At 47.3% G+C, this 21020-nt stretch overlaps 1 protein-coding gene across 1 annotated transcript; it reads left to right on the top strand.

Annotated features, from left to right (window-relative positions):
- Positions 1–257: 257 nt before the first annotated feature.
- On the top strand, positions 258–6885 carry LOC119355521 (glucose-6-phosphate 1-dehydrogenase, cytoplasmic isoform-like). The gene is made up of 16 exons (XM_037622336.1): positions 258–374; positions 1519–1728; positions 2095–2180; positions 2585–2633; positions 2707–2887; positions 3140–3297; positions 3378–3446; positions 3729–3787; positions 4362–4398; positions 4799–4870; positions 5015–5162; positions 5267–5362; positions 5947–6017; positions 6141–6256; positions 6403–6448; positions 6542–6885. Exons 2-16 carry the CDS (start codon positions 1558–1560, stop codon positions 6710–6712), a joined length of 1530 nt encoding a protein of 509 aa, XP_037478233.1. The 5' UTR covers positions 258–374; positions 1519–1557; the 3' UTR covers positions 6713–6885.
- Positions 6886–21020: the final 14135 nt, after the last annotated feature.

Here is a 21020-nt window from a genome sequence, read left to right on the forward strand (position 1 = left end):
TTTTTCCTTGCCGTTACCGCGCCTCCTTTTCACATAAGCCCCCTCTGAAGTCCACAAAATTCCCACTGTCAGATACACGTACGCTTCGCGGTTGGTGGCACAGCACAGAGCACGCAGCCCCGCTTCCCAGGCGGCCAGGCCGAAAGACGGGTAGGTAGTGGACAGGTGAGGCGAAAGCGGGAGGCGGCCGAGGTGACGCCGTCGTGGGTATAAATGGCGGAGCTGCCAATCCCACCACAGTCAGGAAGGAAGGAAGGAGCCACCCCCCCTCCCTCCCCACCCCATTCCCACCCACCCAGCATCTCGGCAGTAACTCTCCCGCCCTCCCACGCGGCGCGCCCGCTCGCCGCGCGCGCGAATCTCGATCGCCACTGGTCAGTGATCCATCTCCAACCCCCGGCCGCCGCTAATTCTTCTCGCTCGTCTCCCGTGGGAGAGTCTCTCCTGTTTGCTTCCGCGAGTAGGTCCGAGGTTTCTCGATCGGTGGCGTGGCGCGGCTCGTCGCAGTCCGTCTTGCTCTGCCTGCCCTGTTCTTCTGGGCGAGGCTTTTCGGAGGTTTTTGGCGGGCTGGGTCGCCGTCGCCGTCTTCTGCGCGCTTTCTTCGGTTATTTCTAGACTAGATTCTCTCCGCGAACCGCGCCGGGTTTCTGTCCGTGAGGTTTCCGGCGTTGGATCTCGTAGTCGTGATGCCTACCGCGGTGATGGAGATGTCCTTGTCGCTCCCAGATTTCTCTTTCTCTTTCTCTTTGAGGATCTCTCCAATTAAATGGCGAGAGTTGCGGTCAAGCTTAAGCCCGGTGTAACGGGGTTCCTTCGCTCTGGAGTACTACTAGTATTTACGAACTGCACGTTTTTTCTGTTTCGGATGTTTCGTCGGGCCTTCTTTTTGCCGGAGAGCGGTTTGGTCTGTTGCTATGAACCAGGGAATGTTGTTTTGGTCTGTTCAAGTCCTTTCCTGTTTCAGTTCAGCTCTACTACCAGAATCCGAGTTTTGCAAGATCAAATTCAGGATTCAAGCACGGGCTTATTTTCCTTAATAGCTGTTCAAATTGGAATTGAGTTGTTTGTAGTTGTATGCCTGATTTCAGCAGTTCTAAGTTGCGACTGGTGTAATACTTAATGGTGCATGTTAGTTTCTTATATTTAGATGAGGTCGTCAAACATTGCTATGTTGATCTTGGATGCATAACGGGTTCAGTGTTCTTGACAGTTGGAGTGATAAACTGAGATCACTTTGTTGTCAGAAGAGTGAGGTACACCGAGCATTACAAACATTTCAGTTTAAACAGGAAATACGATTTTGGATCTAGTCATGTGCAGTTTCTGTTTCCAGCTTTTAAGGGCAGCAGTAGTATAAATTGGCAATTCATCGGATAAGCCAAACAAAGCCAACCATTCATACTTTCTGCTAGCTAATTTTGTCTGATACTGAATTTCCATTTCGATGAGTCGCATGGCAATTGTTAGGCTAAGTTCAGATAATCTTACCATTTAATCTTATCTTGCTCACTTGGTTAGGTGTACTGTTGAAGGAAGAAGAGAATCATCCTATTTGTCATGGCGGGAACTGACTCCTCGGCGTCATCGAGACAAAGCAGTTTCAACTCATTAGCAAAGGACCTAGAACTTCCTTTGGAGCAAGGGTGCCTCACCATCGTTGTACTTGGGGCTTCTGGAGATCTTGCCAAGAAGAAAACGTTCCCGGCACTCTACCACCTTTTTGAGCAGGTGCTGTGACAATAACTAGCTGTTCTTATGCAATTTGCAAAACCTATTGTTAGAGGGAATGTACATTGAGTTGAGGCATTCCAGAAAAAGGAATAATTGGTATTCACTGAACACAAGTATAAGTGCAAACAGCTGTAACCATTTTTGTTCCTGGATATGAATTAAATGTTTTAGGAGTTAATCCGGACTGGTGGAAAACTATGGTTTAAGATTCTACTTATTCAACAACAACCTGTGTTAACACCATTTGCAAATACATAAACGTAGTCTTTACTTGCGTGCTATTTCTGCACAGTTTCTGTTATATAAACTGTACCTTTTAGGTCAGTTGATATATCTATTTACTTTAATTGCTATGTGTTACAGGGGTTCTTACAATCTGGTGAAGTGCATATAGTGGGGTATGCGAGAACAAATCTTTCTGATGATGGGTTGAGAGGGCGCATCCGTGTGTAAGTTTCTGATGGCTGGAATTAATTCTATGGTTGCCTAACATAGAATTTGTGTTTGTTGTGCAAAAAACCTCCTTACTTTCCATAGTAAAACATTATTTAGAAGAAGGCTCTTGGCTCTATTGTGTCCTCCAGGTTTTTACATCATGCTGTTGCATTTAAACACTTCTAGCATCTTTTAAGCATACGTGCATCTGTATCTACCGTAATTTTGCATACTAGGACGGATGTCTACCAAATTAGACTTTATTCCTGTATTTAAGCACGGATACTGTTGATCTGCGATATGCTATATGAACTGAGATGGTGGTTTCTTGAAACTGACAAAGCATGTTCGTATACTCACCGAACTTCAACCATCATGTTAGCATGTCTTGATGGTTTATCTTTACAAAAAATTACAGATACCTTAAAGGAGCCTCAGAGGAACATGTTTCAGAATTCTTGCAATTGGTAAGTTGTTGTATATAACTACTCATAATTCCTTGTGCAACATGCATTTCATTGTGGTTAATATGTATTGCAGATAAAATATGTCAGTGGTTCCTATGACAGTGGAGAAGGTTTTGAAAAACTGAACAAGGAAATATCAGATTATGAGATGTCAAACAACTCAGGAAGCTCCCGTAGGCTCTTTTATTTGGCATTGCCTCCATCTGTCTACCCTTCAGTGTGCAAAATGATCCGAACATATTGCATGAGTCCAAGTAAGTTTCTTTTCTATGCTATCTCAGAAGCTTTATCTTCATCAGGACCCTTTTCCTTTGCTTTATTTTGTAGGGTAATAAATGCATACGTTTTTATTTAGCACTTCCAGCTGTGAAGTAGTAACGAGGACATGATCATCTGGTTTCTACCTGCTGTTACTTCAGCTCAGAAAAAAACAGAACTACACGCTACTGTACTAAATTGCACTGTTACTTTTGTCAATTTGATAAACATTAACGTTGTGTGTGTAGCTTCTCGCGCTGGATGGACTAGAGTAATTGTTGAGAAGCCCTTTGGAAGGGACCTGGACTCTGCAGAAGAATTAAGTTCCCAACTTGGGGAGCTATTCGAGGAAGATCAACTCTACAGGATTGACCACTACTTGGGAAAAGAGTTGGTCCAAAACTTGGTAATGTTTATAAATTTAATCAGATATTTCTATTTTTCTATCATTGGGCTAATTCGTTTTGAACTAATAACATTTCACAGCTTGTGCTTCGTTTTGCGAACCGTTTGTTCTTACCACTTTGGAACCGTGACAATGTTGATAATATACAGGTATGCTTGTTTTACGTTGTCTTGTTAGTACTTAGGAGTTAGAAGTAGGTAATTTACAAAGTTACAATTGCTTACACAAGAAATGCATAACCTGCAGTTACTGCACCATGTATGAATGTATTTTATGTGGGTTATTGCATAAGATTTTCCTGCTTATAATTTATTTTCATCTTTTTGAATTGAACTGACATTTATGACCCCCACATAAACAAGAAGTTGTGCGGCAGCTACAAAGTAGGAATTTAATAATAGCTTCAGTCTGTAACGTATCCAATATTACAGATTGTATTCAGGGAGGACTTCGGAACTGATGGACGTGGAGGATATTTTGATCAATATGGGTAAGTAGAAACATTACATTTTATTAATAAGTTGTCTAATACAAAATTGTACCCTTTGTTCCATAATATGAAATCATGCCCTTATAAGCATATTGACCTCGTAAAATATCTGGTAAGCAAGGTTTACATATTTTAGATATGTCACAGGTCCTAGATTCCTAGTTGGTCCTTATTGATCAACATGTTCATTTTTGTATTTGAAAGTGAGAATGGTGTATTTGGCTTTATTTTAGATTTTTGTAGAGTTCAACATTGTACTCCCTCCGTTCCTAAATATTTGTCTTTCTAGAGATTTCAACAAGTGACTATATACGGAGCAAAATAAGTGAATCTATACTCTAAAATATGTCTACATACATCCGTATGTGGTAGTCCATTTGAAATCTCTAAGAAGACAAATATTTAGGAACGGAGGGAGTAAGTTATTAGATTATAATTTTATAGCAACCAAAGCACTCATTACTGAATTCTAGTAAAATTCAGTATGCTTATATCATCCTTAACTATTGGGATTTTACTTGCATATCTTCATTATTTAGCATAGAAGTACCTAACCTCCCTCTTGTTACTGCAGAATCATCCGTGATATCATTCAGAACCATTTGTTGCAGGTAAAAACTAATAAGATTCCATACGATATTATTTCGTCATTTTATCATGGGCTTTAGTATTTAGTCTTGATTTGAGACAGATAAACACTTTATGTTATATAACTTGTATACATGTAAGGCTGCGTTTGCCATTGCTGTGGATTATGATATTCCAGCTTATCCAACTAGCTTTTTACTATTTTTGTAAACTTATATCTAGTTCCATGGCTATTTTTTGGCAGCAGATTATTAAATATTCAGCACAGCTTCATTGTATTTAACATTGACGGGCACAGCTTTCATGCTGAATCAAATATGGCTTAACTAATAAACTAATAAACTATTGTAGAACTCTTTGTAGAGTACAAATGTTCTTAGGCATTGAACAGCCCACTAATAAATTATTGCTACCTTTTTGCAGGTTTTCTGTTTGGTTGCAATGGAAAAGCCTGTATCTCTTAAGCCTGAGCACATTAGAGATGAGAAAGTCAAGGTTCTTATCTCCCTCTACCCTCCACACGCTACTACTATAGTGCAGATCTGTTAGTTACAACAAACTAGTGTAGCAGAGTACACATCTTATGTTTTGCATTCTAGTTTAGTCCTAACCAAAATCAATTTCCTTTGTTAATGTCAGGTTCTGCAATCCGTGAACCCGATAAAGGACGAAGAGGTAGTCCTTGGACAATATCAGGGCTACAAGGATGACCCTACAGTGCCAGATGACTCTAATACCCCAACGTTTGCATCTATTGTACTTAGGGTACACAATGAAAGATGGGAAGGTATGTCTTTTAACCAGCATATCTTCTTTGACTTGATATGCCTTTGTTCTGGATTATAGTATCTTCAGTTTTGGTATTAACTCCCAAATATTCATATCCGACAGGTGTTCCTTTCATTCTTAAAGCTGGTAAAGCATTAAACTCAAGAAAAGCAGAAATTCGTGTGCAGTTCAAGGATGTTCCCGGTGACATTTTTAAATGTATGTACTCCGAAGTTAATTCATGGTGCACTGAATTCTGTGTGCATACAAAGTCACTACCTAATCCAGTGTTTTTCAATACTACTAAAAAATATGAATGAAGTGCCCTACATTATCTAGGCAGACTAGGCAGTAGAAAACTAGAAGAACACTTTCATAAGTTTGACACCTCCACATCTGAAACAAGAAACTACTATGTGAAGTTTCACTGACAGTACACAAAATAGTCAAAACTGGTCCATGCACAGAAATCCATGAAAACACACAACTGGATAAACAACACAAGACTGTTTGGCTGTCCACTAACATAGTATATAATGCTTTACTTGTCTAAAGTTTAGTTACACTATATATCATATTTTGTAAGCTTGCCCTACCCTACCATGGCATGTTACTTGTAGTAGATTTGCTAGGGTGTAAGATTAAGATGACTCTTTGGCCACGTTTTAGGTTAGTGTCTTGCTGAATGCCTCTCCTGTTGATGCATTTTTGCTATCAATATTAGTGTGCTCTGTTTGTTGTTCTTTCTTTATGTCCAAGTCATAATTTGAGATCTAATGACAACTAAATTTAATATGTTGAAGGTAAGAAGCAGGGAAGAAATGAGTTTGTCATACGCCTCCAGCCATCAGAAGCCATGTACATGAAACTAACTGTAAGTCCAGCTACTTGTGTATGAGTAATGTCTCATGCTGTTTTTCTGCAGTAAAATTTTCTGACATGTTAAGCAGAACAGAGCCCCTAATATAATTTATTGATTTTACGTGAATTCGTGCAGGTGAAGAAACCTGGATTGGAAATGGCTACTGAACAGAGTGAACTTGATCTGTCATATGGGATGCGTTACCAAGATGTCAAAATTCCAGAGGCATATGAGCGCCTCATTTTGGATACGTACGTACCATCCTTCCCTAATTTATGTTGCTTCTTGAAAGAGAATGTTCAGTCCTAAAATCAGTAAATCATGCATACATACAGTTTTACATACCCGTGTCCTTTATAATGGTAACTCGGACTGATGGGCATACATGTTTCCACAGAATAAGAGGAGACCAGCAACACTTTGTGCGCCGAGATGAGCTGAAGGTTCGTTTCCATTCTGTCACTGACATTGTATCTGGTTGAATGGAACTCTTCTAATTTCCGTTCTGTCACTGACATCGTATCTGGTTGTTTCAGGCTGCCTGGCAGATCTTCACTCCCTTGTTGCACGACATCGACGCCGGCAAGCTGAAGGCTGTTTCATACAAGCCTGGCAGCCGAGGCCCCAAGGAAGCTGATGAACTGAGTGAGAAGGTTGGGTACATGCAGACCCACGGTTACATCTGGATACCACCCACCCTTGCATAGAGTGCCTCCCTCGATCCTTGTAGGGTTGTTTAGCTAGGAAGAGTGAAAGTATCACGGATAAAAATCTTACGAATTTTAGCTGTACTGCGGTTTACCTGGCGTTGTAATAACGGATCTGTTTGACGGAGTATACCTCACCACGGTGTGAAATAAAAAATGGAGTGTTTCAGTCATTGTTTATAAGACGGTTAGACGACCTAAGTCAAGCACCACCCGTTTTGACGCCTAAGCGAAAACGGGCATATTTCTAGGACGCCGATAAGTGCCATACGTATGGGCGTTAGGGAGTCCACCCACACATTTTGTGTGGTGTATAAAAGGAACAGCCCACATATCTATGTGTGGACAAAACTATTAGCGCTCACATGCCTCTTTTTCCCCCTCCCGATCCCTCTCACACGCGTGCGTGTGGGTGAAGTTGATAATGTCCACACGCCCGTATGTCAGGCCTTGTACCTCCTGGTCCCGCACGCCCGCAGTTGCCATGGTCCAGGCCCTCGTCCATGTTCGTTTAATTGCAGTTGCCATGTCGCTGAGCTACGGTTGCCATGTCGGACAACTGCAGTTGCCATGGTTGCTCAACTGCAGTTGCCATGTATGGTCTGATCTAATATAGTTGCCATGTTTTCATAACTTTAGGAGTTGGCACATACTAACACTAGGCAGTTGAGAGAGTTGCCATGTGCTCACAAGCATGCTAGGGCAGTTGCCATGTAAAAAGGAAGAGTTGCCATCTACTTACGTGCACGTTAGGGCAGTTGCCATGTACATGCACGTTAGGGCAGTTGCCATGTACCATGCAAAAACATATGGCAACTCGGTAAAAGAGTTGCCATCTGCTTACGTGCACACTAGGCAGTTGCCGTGTACCCTGCAAAACACATGGCAAACTCGGGTAAAAAAAGAGAGTTGCCACCTGCTTATAAAAGCACACTAAGCAGTTGCCATGATTTCATAACTTTAGGAGTTGCCACATACTAACACTAGGCAGTTGAGAGAGTTGCCATGTGCTCACAAGCATGCTAGGGCAGTTGCCATGTAAAAAGGAAGAGTTGCCATCTACTTACGTGCACGTTAGGGCAGTTGCCATGTACATGCACGGTAGGGCAGTTGCCATGTACCATGCAAAAACATATGGCAACTCGGTAAAAGAGAGTTGCCATCTGCTTACGTGCACACTAGGCGGTTGCCGTGTACCCTGCAAAACACATGGCAAACTCGGGTAAAAAAAGAGAGTTGCCACCTGCTTATAAAAGCACACTAAGGGCAGTTGTCATGTGCAGTGCAAAAACACATGGCAACTAGCAGCTTGGGTGTGCGAGAGGAGAAGGGCGTGTGGGAAAGCTGTCAAATGCCCACACACTAGCCCTTGTGTGTGCGTGCAAAGTGGCGTGTGGGCGAACTGCTGAACGCCCACACACCAGCCCCTCCTGTATGGTGAAACGGCCGTGTGGGCGACCGGCTGAACGCCCACACACTAGGCCAGTCCTACGTGGCACTAGAAACATGCCAAGATTCGTGCGCTCACGAACGGACGCAGATCCACGCGTGTGGGTCATGTGGGCGTTAACATTTCCGTATTTCTAAGGCGTATTTGCTGCTAGGCAGCCTGAAACAACCAGATACTCAAATATGTTTCTAAGCGGGTCCTTGGTTATATACCTGTTTGGTTGACCGTTTGTTTGACTGTTGACTGACTTGTAGGGGTCACATATCAGCACCTCATCCACAGATTTTTTATGGATTAGCCCCTACAAATATTTTTAAAAAGCAATCGGGTCCTTGGAATCATTTAAAAAAACAATCGGGTCCTTGGACTGTCGCTGCCGCGCCTCCAAAGGGCTCTGCCCGTGGTCGCCGTTGCGCCTCCATGGGGCTCCGTCCGTGGTTGCCGCTGCACGCCGCCATGGGTGGTCACCACCGTGCGCCGCCGCCATGGGGTTCCGCCCGCGGTCACCGTGCGCCATGGGGCTTTGCCCGTGGTCGTCGCCGCGCGCCATGGGGCTTCGCCCGCGGTCGCCACACGCGCCATGGGCGGCTTATCTCTCTTCCTTCTTCGTCACACCTGCTCGAGGTGGGTGGAGCAGCCGAGCAGCTCAGCGTGCTTGGTCCAGGAGGCGCCGACTGGAGGTGGTGGCGGCTTGGTCGGCCTCGGCGCGGAGGCAAGGCTCGACGGGGGCGGAAGAGGTGGACGCCTCGTGCTCTCCCAGAATCCGAGTGGTGACCGCTCCCACCGTCGAGCACAGGCCCGACTCGGGTGAGGGTGGCCAGGTCGGGGAGAGCTACGGCAACCACCGGAATTGAATCGCCGGTGTTGGCTGGCGACGGCTGCGCCCCGCCGCCCGCGTACGGCCATGAACGACACCAGCCTGCCTTGGACCTCGACCTCCATCGCCTGACCCGCCATGGTCACATATGAGGCCGCGCGCCGGATCTAGCAAGCTCCCCCCACACAACGAGCAACCAAGCTCTCGTCCCTGAAAGCTGCACGCACACAAGGTGCTCGACGGAATGAGGCAGAGAGGAAATGATTCAAAAGAGGAGGTTGAGGCTGACATGTGGACCCCACGCGTAAGCTAGGAGTCAAACAAACTTCCTATTTAGGTGCGGGCCCGACCTGTCATCATATGGATTGATTTTAAATCACACGGCGATTTGGGTTTTTTGAAACAGCCGACCCCTGACTTGGTAGTTATCGGAGAAAAAAAATTTCGATAGTTTTTTGGAACCTTAGCCTGTAAAGTAGTAGTTTTATGCTATTTACTCAACGCCACATGGATGTGCTGCTCCTAAAGATAATTAGCCAATACCAAAACCTCCCTCACAGCCAATGCTTCCAAGGTAGTAGGATCATCATATCCCACAAAGACCACTGCCGATGCTCCCAAGAAAAGTCCCTAATGATCTCTGCATAAGGCTCCCACAACACCAGTAGGTTCGTTCCTAGTCAGCGCTGCATCAACATTGATTTTGCAAAGTCCCTTTGGTGCTACCAGCCAATGATTACGCCTTATAGGCCCTGACTTGATGAATGTGGCTTTTGGTTTCTCTAGGATCTGTAACTCGGACAAGAAAGAGTTTATGAACATATCAGTTGAGAAAGGACTCTGAATTATCTCCTCATGAATAGCCTTTCTTCTGGCATGCCAAACAACCCATAATGTGACTGGCATGGTGATGAATCCGACATTCGACGTATTCTTGAGTAAAGAAAAGAGCCAACCTTTTGTATCTTGATCTTGTTTGGGACAAATGTGTTCGACCACCGTCTCTGGAGCGAAATCTGACACACTTCTGGCCATAGAACAATCAAGGAGGGTATGTCTCCATGTATCCTTAGCTCCACAAAGAGGGAAAACTGGCGTTGGCAACATGTTTCAATGCCGAAGAATCTCTCTAGTAGGTATGGAATGCTTCACTAGATGCCATAGTAACATCTTGATTTTACTTGGGACGTGAATCTTCCAAAGGCAAGTCCAACAGTTATTATCATTATCATGGTTTGAGGACTCCTCTCCCTTTTTTTGAAAGTTACTAGGAGAACTGCTAAGATTCCATTTTAGAAGAGAAAGCCGATGGCAAGGTACAAGAGATGGGACAAGGTACCAAGAAACAACCTAAAGGCAAGAAAAAGAAGAGAAACAAAACAAAGGGTAGAAGAATGTCCTACACCCTCCATGATAGATCTTTGTCTACTCATGAGACAAACTAGCAAGCTAGATTTATAACAACCTGCACCGGCAGTTCTTTCTTCTTGAAGATTTGACGGTTACGCTCACGACATATTTCCCATGAAAGAAGCAGGGTCAAGGACTTTTCGGCTGCACAATCAGGCTTGGGAAGGTTTGACGAGAGTGAAGAACACTAGTCAATAGTTGTAGCTAAAGCCTGCCAAACTGCTGATGACAGTGTCGCTATACTTTCCAACAAAGCGACAAAACTTCTCTTGTGACCGTGGACATTTCCCGAGAATGTGGTCATCCGTCTTAAAATTATGCATGCACATGGGGCAAAAATAATTGTTCTCCCAGCTCCTTAGCAGAAGGATATTTGCCATAAGAATTTTGTGATGCACGACGGTCCACAAGAAGAACTTGCATTTGAAGGGAGCTCGCACACGCCACATAAGATGAACAAATGGCTTGCTCACTTTTCCAACAAAAAGCATGTGGTACACCTACCTTGCCAAGTACACACCATCTGTTGAGAGCTTACAAAGATTTGAGTCCGGTGTCCCAGGCTGCAACGTTAAGATCTCTATCCTGGAGGATAGTTTGATAAGCTCAACAAGCATTTCATCTCTGAATCCATGGGAGAGATCCCACAGCCAAGCAGAGTTTTGCATTGCGCTAAAAACCGATCTTTTCTTATCAAAATTCCAAAGAAGGCTGGGGTAAAGTCTCGCGGGCTGTACCTATTGGGGATATTCCCCATGACCAAGACTCGACCAAATGTGTGACCCGACCAGAAGCATGGCAGCTTCATGGGTCACCTTATTTTCCGGGTCATGGCAAGAAGACAAGAAGGGCCCGTAGGCCCAAGAGTGAGACCCGGCCAAATGCCAGCTCATGAAGGAACCCCGAAGGGCCGACTCATAGAGAAGGCACAAGAAGGATTGTCTTAACTTGGAAGAAAAGACCCGGACTAGGATCCGACTTGTAATAGAAAATAGACTAGTTGTAGCCCTACTAGGACTCTACATGTAAGCCGGCCCCTTCAACTTATATAAGGAGGGGCAAGGCACCCCAAGAGGGACAAGTCAAGATAGACAAGTTTTAGACAAGATAAAAGTAGAAGCTCTTGAGATTAGAGGTAGGGAAACATCACACTTGTAATCGAGATCATCATCAATACCAATCAAGCATGATGTAAGCTTTTACCTCTACCGCGAGGGGCCAAACTTGGATAAAACACGCGTCTCTCGATTCCGACCAACCCCGTGCAAGCAATCACCTAACAGCGATGGCATCACGACTTAGTTCTCTCACGAGGACATCCGCCGTGACAAAACCATGACAGTTGACGCCCATCATGAGGCCCGTGCATGGTAGTGTTGTGTTCTTGGAGGGAGCTCTTCTAGGGATCGAGATGCTCGCGATTGGCCAGATGTGTAACAACTGGTACGGAAGGATCTACATTGACTCCGAGTTCACGAGTGGAGATTAAAAAAGTTTCAGCGACAGCCTAAATCAGATAAGAGTAAAAAAAGGTAATTTCGTCAACGGCAAGGCGTGAAGCATCAGTTCCGTTTATAAGGGCGTGTTTGGTTGCCCGTATCGAGCCCAACCAGGCCCGCGCGGGAAGGAAGAGGCCTGTTTGGTTGCCTGGTTTCACTGTTGGGCCTGCATCGCACGCTTCTCAAAGCAGTCCAGAGCCCGGCTCGCTGGAAACGCTTGGAACGGTAGTTTCTCGTGAGCCAGGATGAGTGTGGCGCGAGGTCACACGGGCGGGTGCGATGCGAGGGCGAGGGGGATGGCGGGAGATGGAAATCTGGCGCGCCGTCCCAACGCCAAATCTAGCCTCACCCCTTTCACTTGCTCAGCCATAGCCACTACCCCCTTTCTTCCCTACTGCCTCACCACCGGTGGCGACTGTGATCTTAGATCTGCGCTAGAGGCGGCGGCGGTGGCGGAAGAGGCGCCGGTGTTTACGGCGGATCTGGTGCTCCCCTTGCTGTTGGCCACCGTCTGGTCGACCTTGTCTGTGCCATGTCTCCCCCTACGTCGTCCTCGTCTCCGATGCCGGTAAGCAGCACCCCTTCCCCCCTTTGTCAGGACGGTGGTTAGGCTGTTAGGCTAGGTGTAGGATTGATTTCCCAATGAACGAACCGTCGATGTCGACTAGGTTATGGACGCACGGATGAGGCTGATAATTCAGGTACCTGCACGGATTAGTGTGATTCAGGCATGGGTCATGTTCATGCACCAAAGAGCTGTTCGTCGTGCTGGGAGACCTTTGATCCGCTATGGTCCATTGTTTATCCGGGAATAGGAGAGGATCCAAAATCTAAACTACATCTACAACTGCAATGATGTTGAGGCTCTGTGGATGCTTCGAATGAAAAGAGCATCATTTGCCAGACTTGTCGAGACCTTCAGGAGCAGGGGGCTGCTACAAGATAACATCAACACCAGTGTGGAAGAGCAAGTGGCCATGTTCCTCCATGTTGTTGGCTATAACCAGAGGTTCAGGGTCATTCACAACACGTTCAGGAGATCAATGGAGGCCATCTCTAGGTACTTCAAGCAGGTGCTTTTTGCTATTGGGGAGCTTAGAGGAGAGATGATTAGGAGACCATCTGGCCAGACTCCACCCAATATTCACGGAAGCCCAAGATGGTATCCATACTTCAAGGTGAGCATTGACAGTATACACTATTCATGGCTTGATATGCTTGTATTGTTCAAGTTGAGCACTAACACATGCTTGTGATGCCATTTTCAGGATTGCATTGGGGCAATAGATGGTACTCATGTCACTGCCAGAGTTCCTAGGTCACAGTCTGTAGCATACAGGGGGAGGAAGCATTACACAAGCCAGAATGTGCTTGCTGCTGTTGACTTTGATCTGAAGTTCACATATGTGCTGGCTAGCTGGGAGGGGTCAGCGCATGATGCTAACATTCTCAGTGACAACATGAGTCAACCTGATGGGATCAACATCCCCGGCGACAAGTTCTACCTTGGAGATGCTGGCTATGCATGTCGGCTGGGTATTCTTCCACCCTTCAAGAAAACAAGGTACCATCTCAACGAGTTCTCTGGTAAGAACTATCCTAGGACTGCACAGGAGCTGTTTAATCTCAGACACTCCAGCCTTAGAGTAACTATTGAGAGGGCATTTGGAGCTCTGAAGAATAGGTTTAAGATCCTGGATCAGAAGCCATTCCACCCATACTCCACTCAGGTTAAGCTTATTCTTGCTTGTTGCATTCTACATAACTGGATCCTCCAGTGGGGCTTTGATGAACACGTGCCTGAGGAGGAAGAGGTCGAGCCTGACGATGTTATTAGCTCCGGCCATGGTGTCGAGGCATTTGACGATGACGCTTGGAAGAATAGAAGGTTGGAGTGGGCAGAGGCAATGTGGCTTAACAGAGGTCAGTGCAGGATTTGAAGAAAAGGAGGAAGAAGAAGAAGCAGCAACAACAACAGAAGCAGAAGTAGAAGAAGAGGAAGAGGAAGATCTGGTAGCGGCAACATTGATGAACTATCCCCTATTTATCCAATGGCTCTTAATAATTTGAACTGTCATTTGATAGTAGTTAGGATGAACTGTCATTTGTTTAACTAGCTGGCACTACATGTTTAGATTGTGTGTGGTAAGCTCACCACTAGTTAGAAGTGGTGACAACACCTTATGCAGGTTGCAACCAAACACCATGTCATATGTGCGCCTAATGCAATACGGTCAACCAAACGCCGGGTCAAAAATGGTTGTCTCATGCAACTAGGTACATGCAGGCAACCAAACTATGTGCATCTAGGGTCTTTTTGCCTGCATCCCCTCAAACCAGCTCACTGGAGCCAAGCTCGCCGGGCTAGGCTCGATTGGTAATCTAACCAAACACGCCCTAAGGGTGTGTTTAGTTGAGGTCACCAGGTAGAATGTAATGGGTCGATTCCATCCCGGGAGCCCGTTCCAGTGTTTGGTTTGTCCAAGGAAGAGGAACCCACCAGTTCCTCGGAACGACATTTTCCCCTTTATGCCGAACCAAGTGATTCCTCCAAATCGAGCGGACCGCGCGGAATGGCTCGCTCACGCGCCTCGCTCCGCTTGTCTCTGTCTCTCGTCTCTCCCTCACATCTGACAAGCATCGGAGGCAGCGCCGGAAGGAGGCGAGCAGCGGCAAGCAGCAAAAGGAGGCGGCGGATCGATTCCAAGTCATGCTCCTATCCTCATCACCGGTAGGCAACAACAGGCGCCGGTGTCCCCTCCCCTTCTTGTCGGATCCATCTAGGTCTAGCAACAGCGACGACCATCTCTGGTAGCCGGTCGTCCCTCTCCCTCTCACCTCCCCCCAGGACCTGAGTGCTCGTGCGCCGTCGGACCACGAGCCATGGCGCTACTGCTTTCTCTTGCGTGCGTCGTGCTCTTGGCCGGCCCTTGCTGCTTGTGGCTTGCACTTGCTGCTGCTACTATTGCTGTGTGCCGTGCTACTACTGTTGTTGCCTGCCGTGCTCCCGTTGAATTTGATATTTTGTGCGCAGAATGCAGATGACAGAAATGTGATGAAATTTTGAGGCAAAGTGTTGCTGATGGCTATTTAGTAATACGAGATCATCCTCTTTTTGTTTTTGTTCTAAGAAGATTGCAATCACGCACCACATTGCGCGGCTGTTGTTTTTATCCGCGTGCAGATTGTGCTTGAGTTTCATGTTAAGTTGCAAAGGTTCGATGCCTGGGTGATACACTGATACTAGCTGCTTTGATCTAACACTTGTTTTGGGCGTATAGCATCATTTAGAATTGAAAGAATTGTTGTATTGATGATTTTTTTGCCACTATATATGTGCCTTGTTCGTGTTTGACACCAAAGTTCAATATATTGTAGATAATCACAACAACACAAGTGGAGGGATGAACAAATCCATTCCATTCCATCTCTGAAACCAAACACCGAAATGTAACCATTCCATTCCATCAAATTGCCCCTACCAAACACAAGGACGGAACTGATCCATTCCAGTGGAATGGAACCATGCCATTCCATTCCACTTCATTCCCAAACCAAACACACCTTAAAAGGCTGGCACGTGGACGCGTTAATGGCCAGCGGTCAGTACGGCTGGTGGCGTTCGAGCCCCTGGCAGAGCGCTGGCGGCAGACAAAGCCATCCATGTCAACTCTCATCAGCCACCGCTAAGAGGCACGCATATGGCAGGGGAATAAAAAAACTAATCTATTTCCTGATCCACCAGACAGGACGTGAGGACTCCAGCCATGAAAATTAGAGGAATAAAGAAACAATTATCATCGTATGTCATGACTCCCTAGGTTTGATGGAAAATTACTCTCATTTGGAAATCAAAGAGTACTAATACTAGTACATCGATTACTACAATGAGAGAAAGTACAATAGGTCTAGTCAGCCGGCTATAAGCAGTACCACGTCACCAAAAATCACTGCTAGATGAGAGAGGGAAAGAAAAAGAAGGGAGTGGGCGCTTCAGCTACAGCCCGCGGCATCACGAGAAACAAGAAAAGCAACAACATGCAGCGGTGTGAGCAGGCGTTCCTTTCCCTTCCACCAATCAAGATTGTATACTTGCCTCTCTTTACATGCAGATATTAAATAGTACTAGCTAGCATACAACCAAACTATTGTATTAGTAGGCTTTTATTCATGCTTTATATGATGTGGCATTGGCATATAGCCAGCGACAGGCTTTGTTATTGACCATGCTCAGTACATCTGGGTCGCTGCCAATCTTAAAACCACAAGTTTTCATCTGGATTTAGCCGCCAAGTTGTCATGATGCGCCATCGTACCCATCACGGCTTAGGGCTCATTTGGTTGCAGGGTGGAGAAACCACGGGCGGGATGGACCCCGGGAAACTGAGCGTGACACTTGGACGCCCACGTGTGGGAGGCACCCCGGCCCTTTCCACGGCCTTTCCCTGGGTGAGAATTCCATGACGAAATAGGTCGGGAAGGAAAACCTCGGCTCGCTCTCGCGACCGAGAGGCGGCGACGCCGCTCAAGCTTCTCCCTCTAGCAACCTGGAACAATGCCTCTGCCTCCATCCGGTGATGACTCGCCAAACGCTAGACTTGCAAGTTCCTCTGACTTCCGGTGACAACGATGGTGATGACCTGACGGCCGTACTTCTGCTTCCACCAAGATCCACTCTCCCCAAATCTCTGTCCCATCCGGCGACTAGGACGACCCGGCGTTTGTCTTCCTCCTCCTTCATCCAAGGTTAGTCCCCTCCGCCTCCTCTTCCACCTCCTCTCCCCGAGATGCTGTGATGCTATATTTTGGATCTTACCTAACATTTTTCTAAACGGGATTCCCTCTCCTCCCGCTTATCTCCAAATTCACGTGGGTGTCTCCCCGTGGTGGGAGAGGATCTCCTATGACTAGTTAAATCCCCACTGTGGGATTACTATACCGGGATACTTTGCCCTTGTGACCAAATGAGGCCTCAGAGCATCTCCAACAGCCGCCCAACGCGCGGCATGCTAAAAAAGCGTTTGCAGTGCGCCAATCACCTGTTTTGCGCGGCACGAAGCGCTGGTTCTAGCGGCCGCTGTATACTTTAGCGCGCATGAGTAGCTCCAGCAGGCGCTACAAAAGTACCGCGCACGCTCTCTCGCACAAACAACATATGCACTCCAAACACAACCAAGAAGATCAAACACAAACAAAATAAATCAACAATAAGTAGTTCAATTTCGTTATTACAACTCAAACAATAGTTTATATTTCAATACAACAAATAGTTCAACAACACAACATCAAACACACAAATCATGATGCTCTTTGTCGGCCATTCCATGCCCACCACTCCTCGATGAGATCCTTCTAAAGATCATCATGCATTTCGGCACGTCGAATGGCATGATAGGAGGCAATAAAACGGGTCACCCTGTCAGCCCTCCGTCGCACTCGCACGGAATGTCCCAAGAGCTCATAGTGAGAGTAGTCTACATCTTGGCCACGCTCATTCTTGATGATCATGTTGTGCATGATCACATAAGCGTGCATGATGTACCAAAGCATCTTTTGATCCCAAAATCTAGCCGGTCCTCTCACAATAGCAAATTGGTCTTGCAAAATCCCAAAAGCTCTCTCCACATCTTTTCTAGCCGCCGCCTGAGCATTGTGAAAATCAAGATTTTTCTTACCTTCCGGTTTTTTCAACGTCTTCACAAATGTTTGCCACTTTGGGTAGATGCCATCCGCAAGATAGTAGCCATAGTTGCATGTACGACCAATTGCTACAAATTGCACCGGTGGTAGTTCACCATTTGCAATCTTATTCATCAGTGGTGATCGATTAACAACATTGATGCCATTCAAAGATCCAGGCATTCCAAAAAAGCATGCCAAATCCAAGTCTCTTGATTGGCCACCGCTTCAAGGATTATAGTGGAACCCTTTTTTGTCCATGGAATTGGCCATGCCATGTCTTAGGACAATTCTTCCAACTTCAATGCATGCAATCTATTGAGCCAAGCATACCTGGGAAGCCGCGAGCTTTGTTCATCTCCAATAGCCTTGCGACGTCTTCGACATTGGGAGATCTCAAATACTCCTGGCCAAACACTTCACAATTCCGACTGCGAAGCGCTTGACACACATGATGGCTTGACTCTCACCCATGGCGAAGTGATCATCAACTAGATCAGCGGGGATACCGTATGCCAACATACGCAAAGTGGCTGTCACCTTCTGGTGCTATGCTCGAGCTCTCCGGCGGCATTCCTCCTTTGCTGAAAAAACTAGTCATGGTTCGTTAGTTTCTCTGCAATGCGCCTGAACAACTTGGTGCTCATCCTAAACCAGCGCCGGAAGTACGACTCGGGGTACACGGGAGGATCCGCAAAATAGTGCCTGATCAATCTGTTGCGGGCATCGATGCTATCCCTCCAAATTTTCTGCCGACCCATAACCGAACCACCGTGCTTCAGTTTTTTATTGATGTGCATAGCTAGGATCATTGCAAGATCCTCCTCCTCTTCAATACCAAATTCTCTTCGGAAGAATCATATGACGAACTCATCTACAATGTTCAATTTAAACTAGGCTATAAAAACTACAAACAACATGCACCAAAATTCATGTAAACAAATGTGAAGTTGAAGCAATACATATCTTGCAAGCGTTTTGTTGAACACCTTGCGGGCGCCAAGCGGCAGTGGCGGCCGTGCGCTATTCATTGGAGGAGTGCCGCGTGTGAGGGGCGACGGCGACTAGAGGGAGATGGAGGAAGCAGTGGCGGCGCGGGGATACGCCGGGAAGCGCCAGAACAGTCACCGGAACAAATCGAGTGGCGTGGGCAGCGGCGGCGGCGCCAACGGCTGGATGGGGGTAAATGGAAGTTGCGAGCGGGCGCAACAAATAAACGGCGCGCGGCGACATTTTGGCCCGCGCGCTGAACTAGTTATGCCGCGTGCGTGGTTTTTGCGCCTCCACTGAAGCGTCCGGAGCGATAGCGTGCACAAAAACCACTAATTTTTCAGCGCAGCGCTTATATAGCGCGTCCGTTGGAGATGCTCTTAGTCTCTCCTTCTACCCAACGCTGCTCCGCGCCGCCGCCTAGCTGCATTGGTTGTCGCTCCTCTCTGGCCGGCCGCCCCATTCAAGTTCCATGCCTCTCGTGCCCACCCAGCGCGTGCTTCTGTTAGCGCACCTGACAAGGCAACCCAACAGACAGGGGAAGCCCAAGGCCACTCGGCGTGACCCAGTCACGCCCACAAGCCCAACCGACGCTACTACGACCCAGAATGGACGACGGCCAAGCCCAAGACCACGCCAGCTACTTAAGGCGACACTCCATAGTGAGACGACATCCAGTGGATCACCGAAACCGGCGGCGGCATGAACCCTAGTTCCTCTATCGATCCATTCTTGTAAGCTAGATTGTACCAGACTAATTGCCACTCTGATAATAGTAGATCGATTCCTCCATACTCTGTCCCTAACATCTGGTATCAGAGACCACCACCACCCCTTTCTCTGCATTCGATCTGGCGCATTTCATCCACACTCGAAGCTCGCATCTGGCCAGGCAACAACTTGCCGCCATGGATCCCGCCATCAAGGCATTTCTGGACAAGCTCGACGCCATGCTGGAGGCGAACACGACGGCCACCAAGGCGACCAACGCCAAGATCGACGATCTGCTCGCTTGGCGCCCCGATCTGGAGCGTCGGGTCGCCGATCTGAGCGGTGCGGTTGCGCTTCTTCAACAACAGCGGTCAGCGCCCCACCAGGAAGCTGTCGACAACCACATGGGCGACGCTGCACAACAACAGCCTGCGACGCTCGGAGCCACATCAGGCTCCGTAGTCGGCGCAGCAGATCTTCTCAATGGGTCAGGAGACCACGACGATGCGCATCAACACCGGGAGCCGCCGGCGGCGTCTTTCATGACCCCGCCGCCGCTCCCGAACAACGGTCAGCTCGCTCCCAGTTCCCCTCTTATGATTTCGTCCCCTTTTACTCACGCCAGCCAACTCCTCACGGGGCTGGGTCAGGCGCACCCATCCATCGTGTTTCCAGTGCTTGCGTGAGATAATCCCCGTCTCTGGAAGGTGTTGTGCGAGCAGTATTTTGAAATGTTTGGCATACATCAGTCATTCTGGGTGCCTACGGCCTCTCTGAATTTTTCGGGGGCAGCGTCAGTTTGGTTGCAAACCATTCAAAAAAAAATTCTCAGTTCAATTGGGAGTCATTTACAGCATTACTTTGTACTCGCTTCGGCCGCGATCGGCATCAGTTACTGATCCGTCAGTTTTACACCATACGACAAACATCTACTGTCACCGATTACATTGAGAAATTTGAACAGATCATAAACAATTTGAGCTCGTATTCTGATTCAATTCACCCTTATTATTTCCTCACTCGTTTTGTGGAAGGGCTTTGGGCGGACACACGAGCGGTGGTGTTGGTGCAGCGACCGCCAGACCTGGATACAGCTTGCTCCCTCGCCCTGCTCCAGGAGGAGGTCATTCACGGAGCGTTCCATGAGGCACGGGAACCATCGACGTCGCGGCCACCCGACACCTTGTCGCGTGGCCCTGCGCCGTTACCCCTGCCGCTCCCACCGCAGCGATTGTCTACCCCAGCAACGGCAACCGATCGGCGCGGCGTAGAAGGTGCTCGAGCTGACGGGGCTCGACAGAACGAACCTCGGTCAGATCTTACCAAGGTCAAAGCTCTACGCGATTATCGCCGCGCCAGGGGGCTCTGCTTCAAGTGCGGCAAGCGTTGGGGCCAGGAGCATGTTTGCCCCACCTCTGTGCAACTCCATGTGGTCGAGGAGCTCCTGGAGTTGTTCGGCATCAACACGATCTGCGGCGAAGATGGGTTCGGGCAGACAAAGACAGTAACAGAGTCAGTTTGTGCTATATCCCGCACTGCTTTATCTAGTGGAGCGTCTGCTAAAGCGTTCCAGCTGCAAGCATGGATACAGGGTCATGAGGTGCTCATGTTAGTGGACTCGGGCAGCTCTACTTCGTTTATCAATCAAGAATTCGCCAAGCGCCTCGACGGAGTGCAACAGCTCAGTACAGCGTGCCGAGTTAAAGTGGCTGATGGAGGCGAGCTGTTATGCACATCAGTCGTTCGCCAATG

The sequence above is a fragment of the Triticum dicoccoides genome, chromosome 2A (assembly GCF_002162155.2).
Source record: "Triticum dicoccoides isolate Atlit2015 ecotype Zavitan chromosome 2A, WEW_v2.0, whole genome shotgun sequence".
NCBI lineage: Eukaryota > Viridiplantae > Streptophyta > Magnoliopsida > Poales > Poaceae > Triticum > Triticum dicoccoides.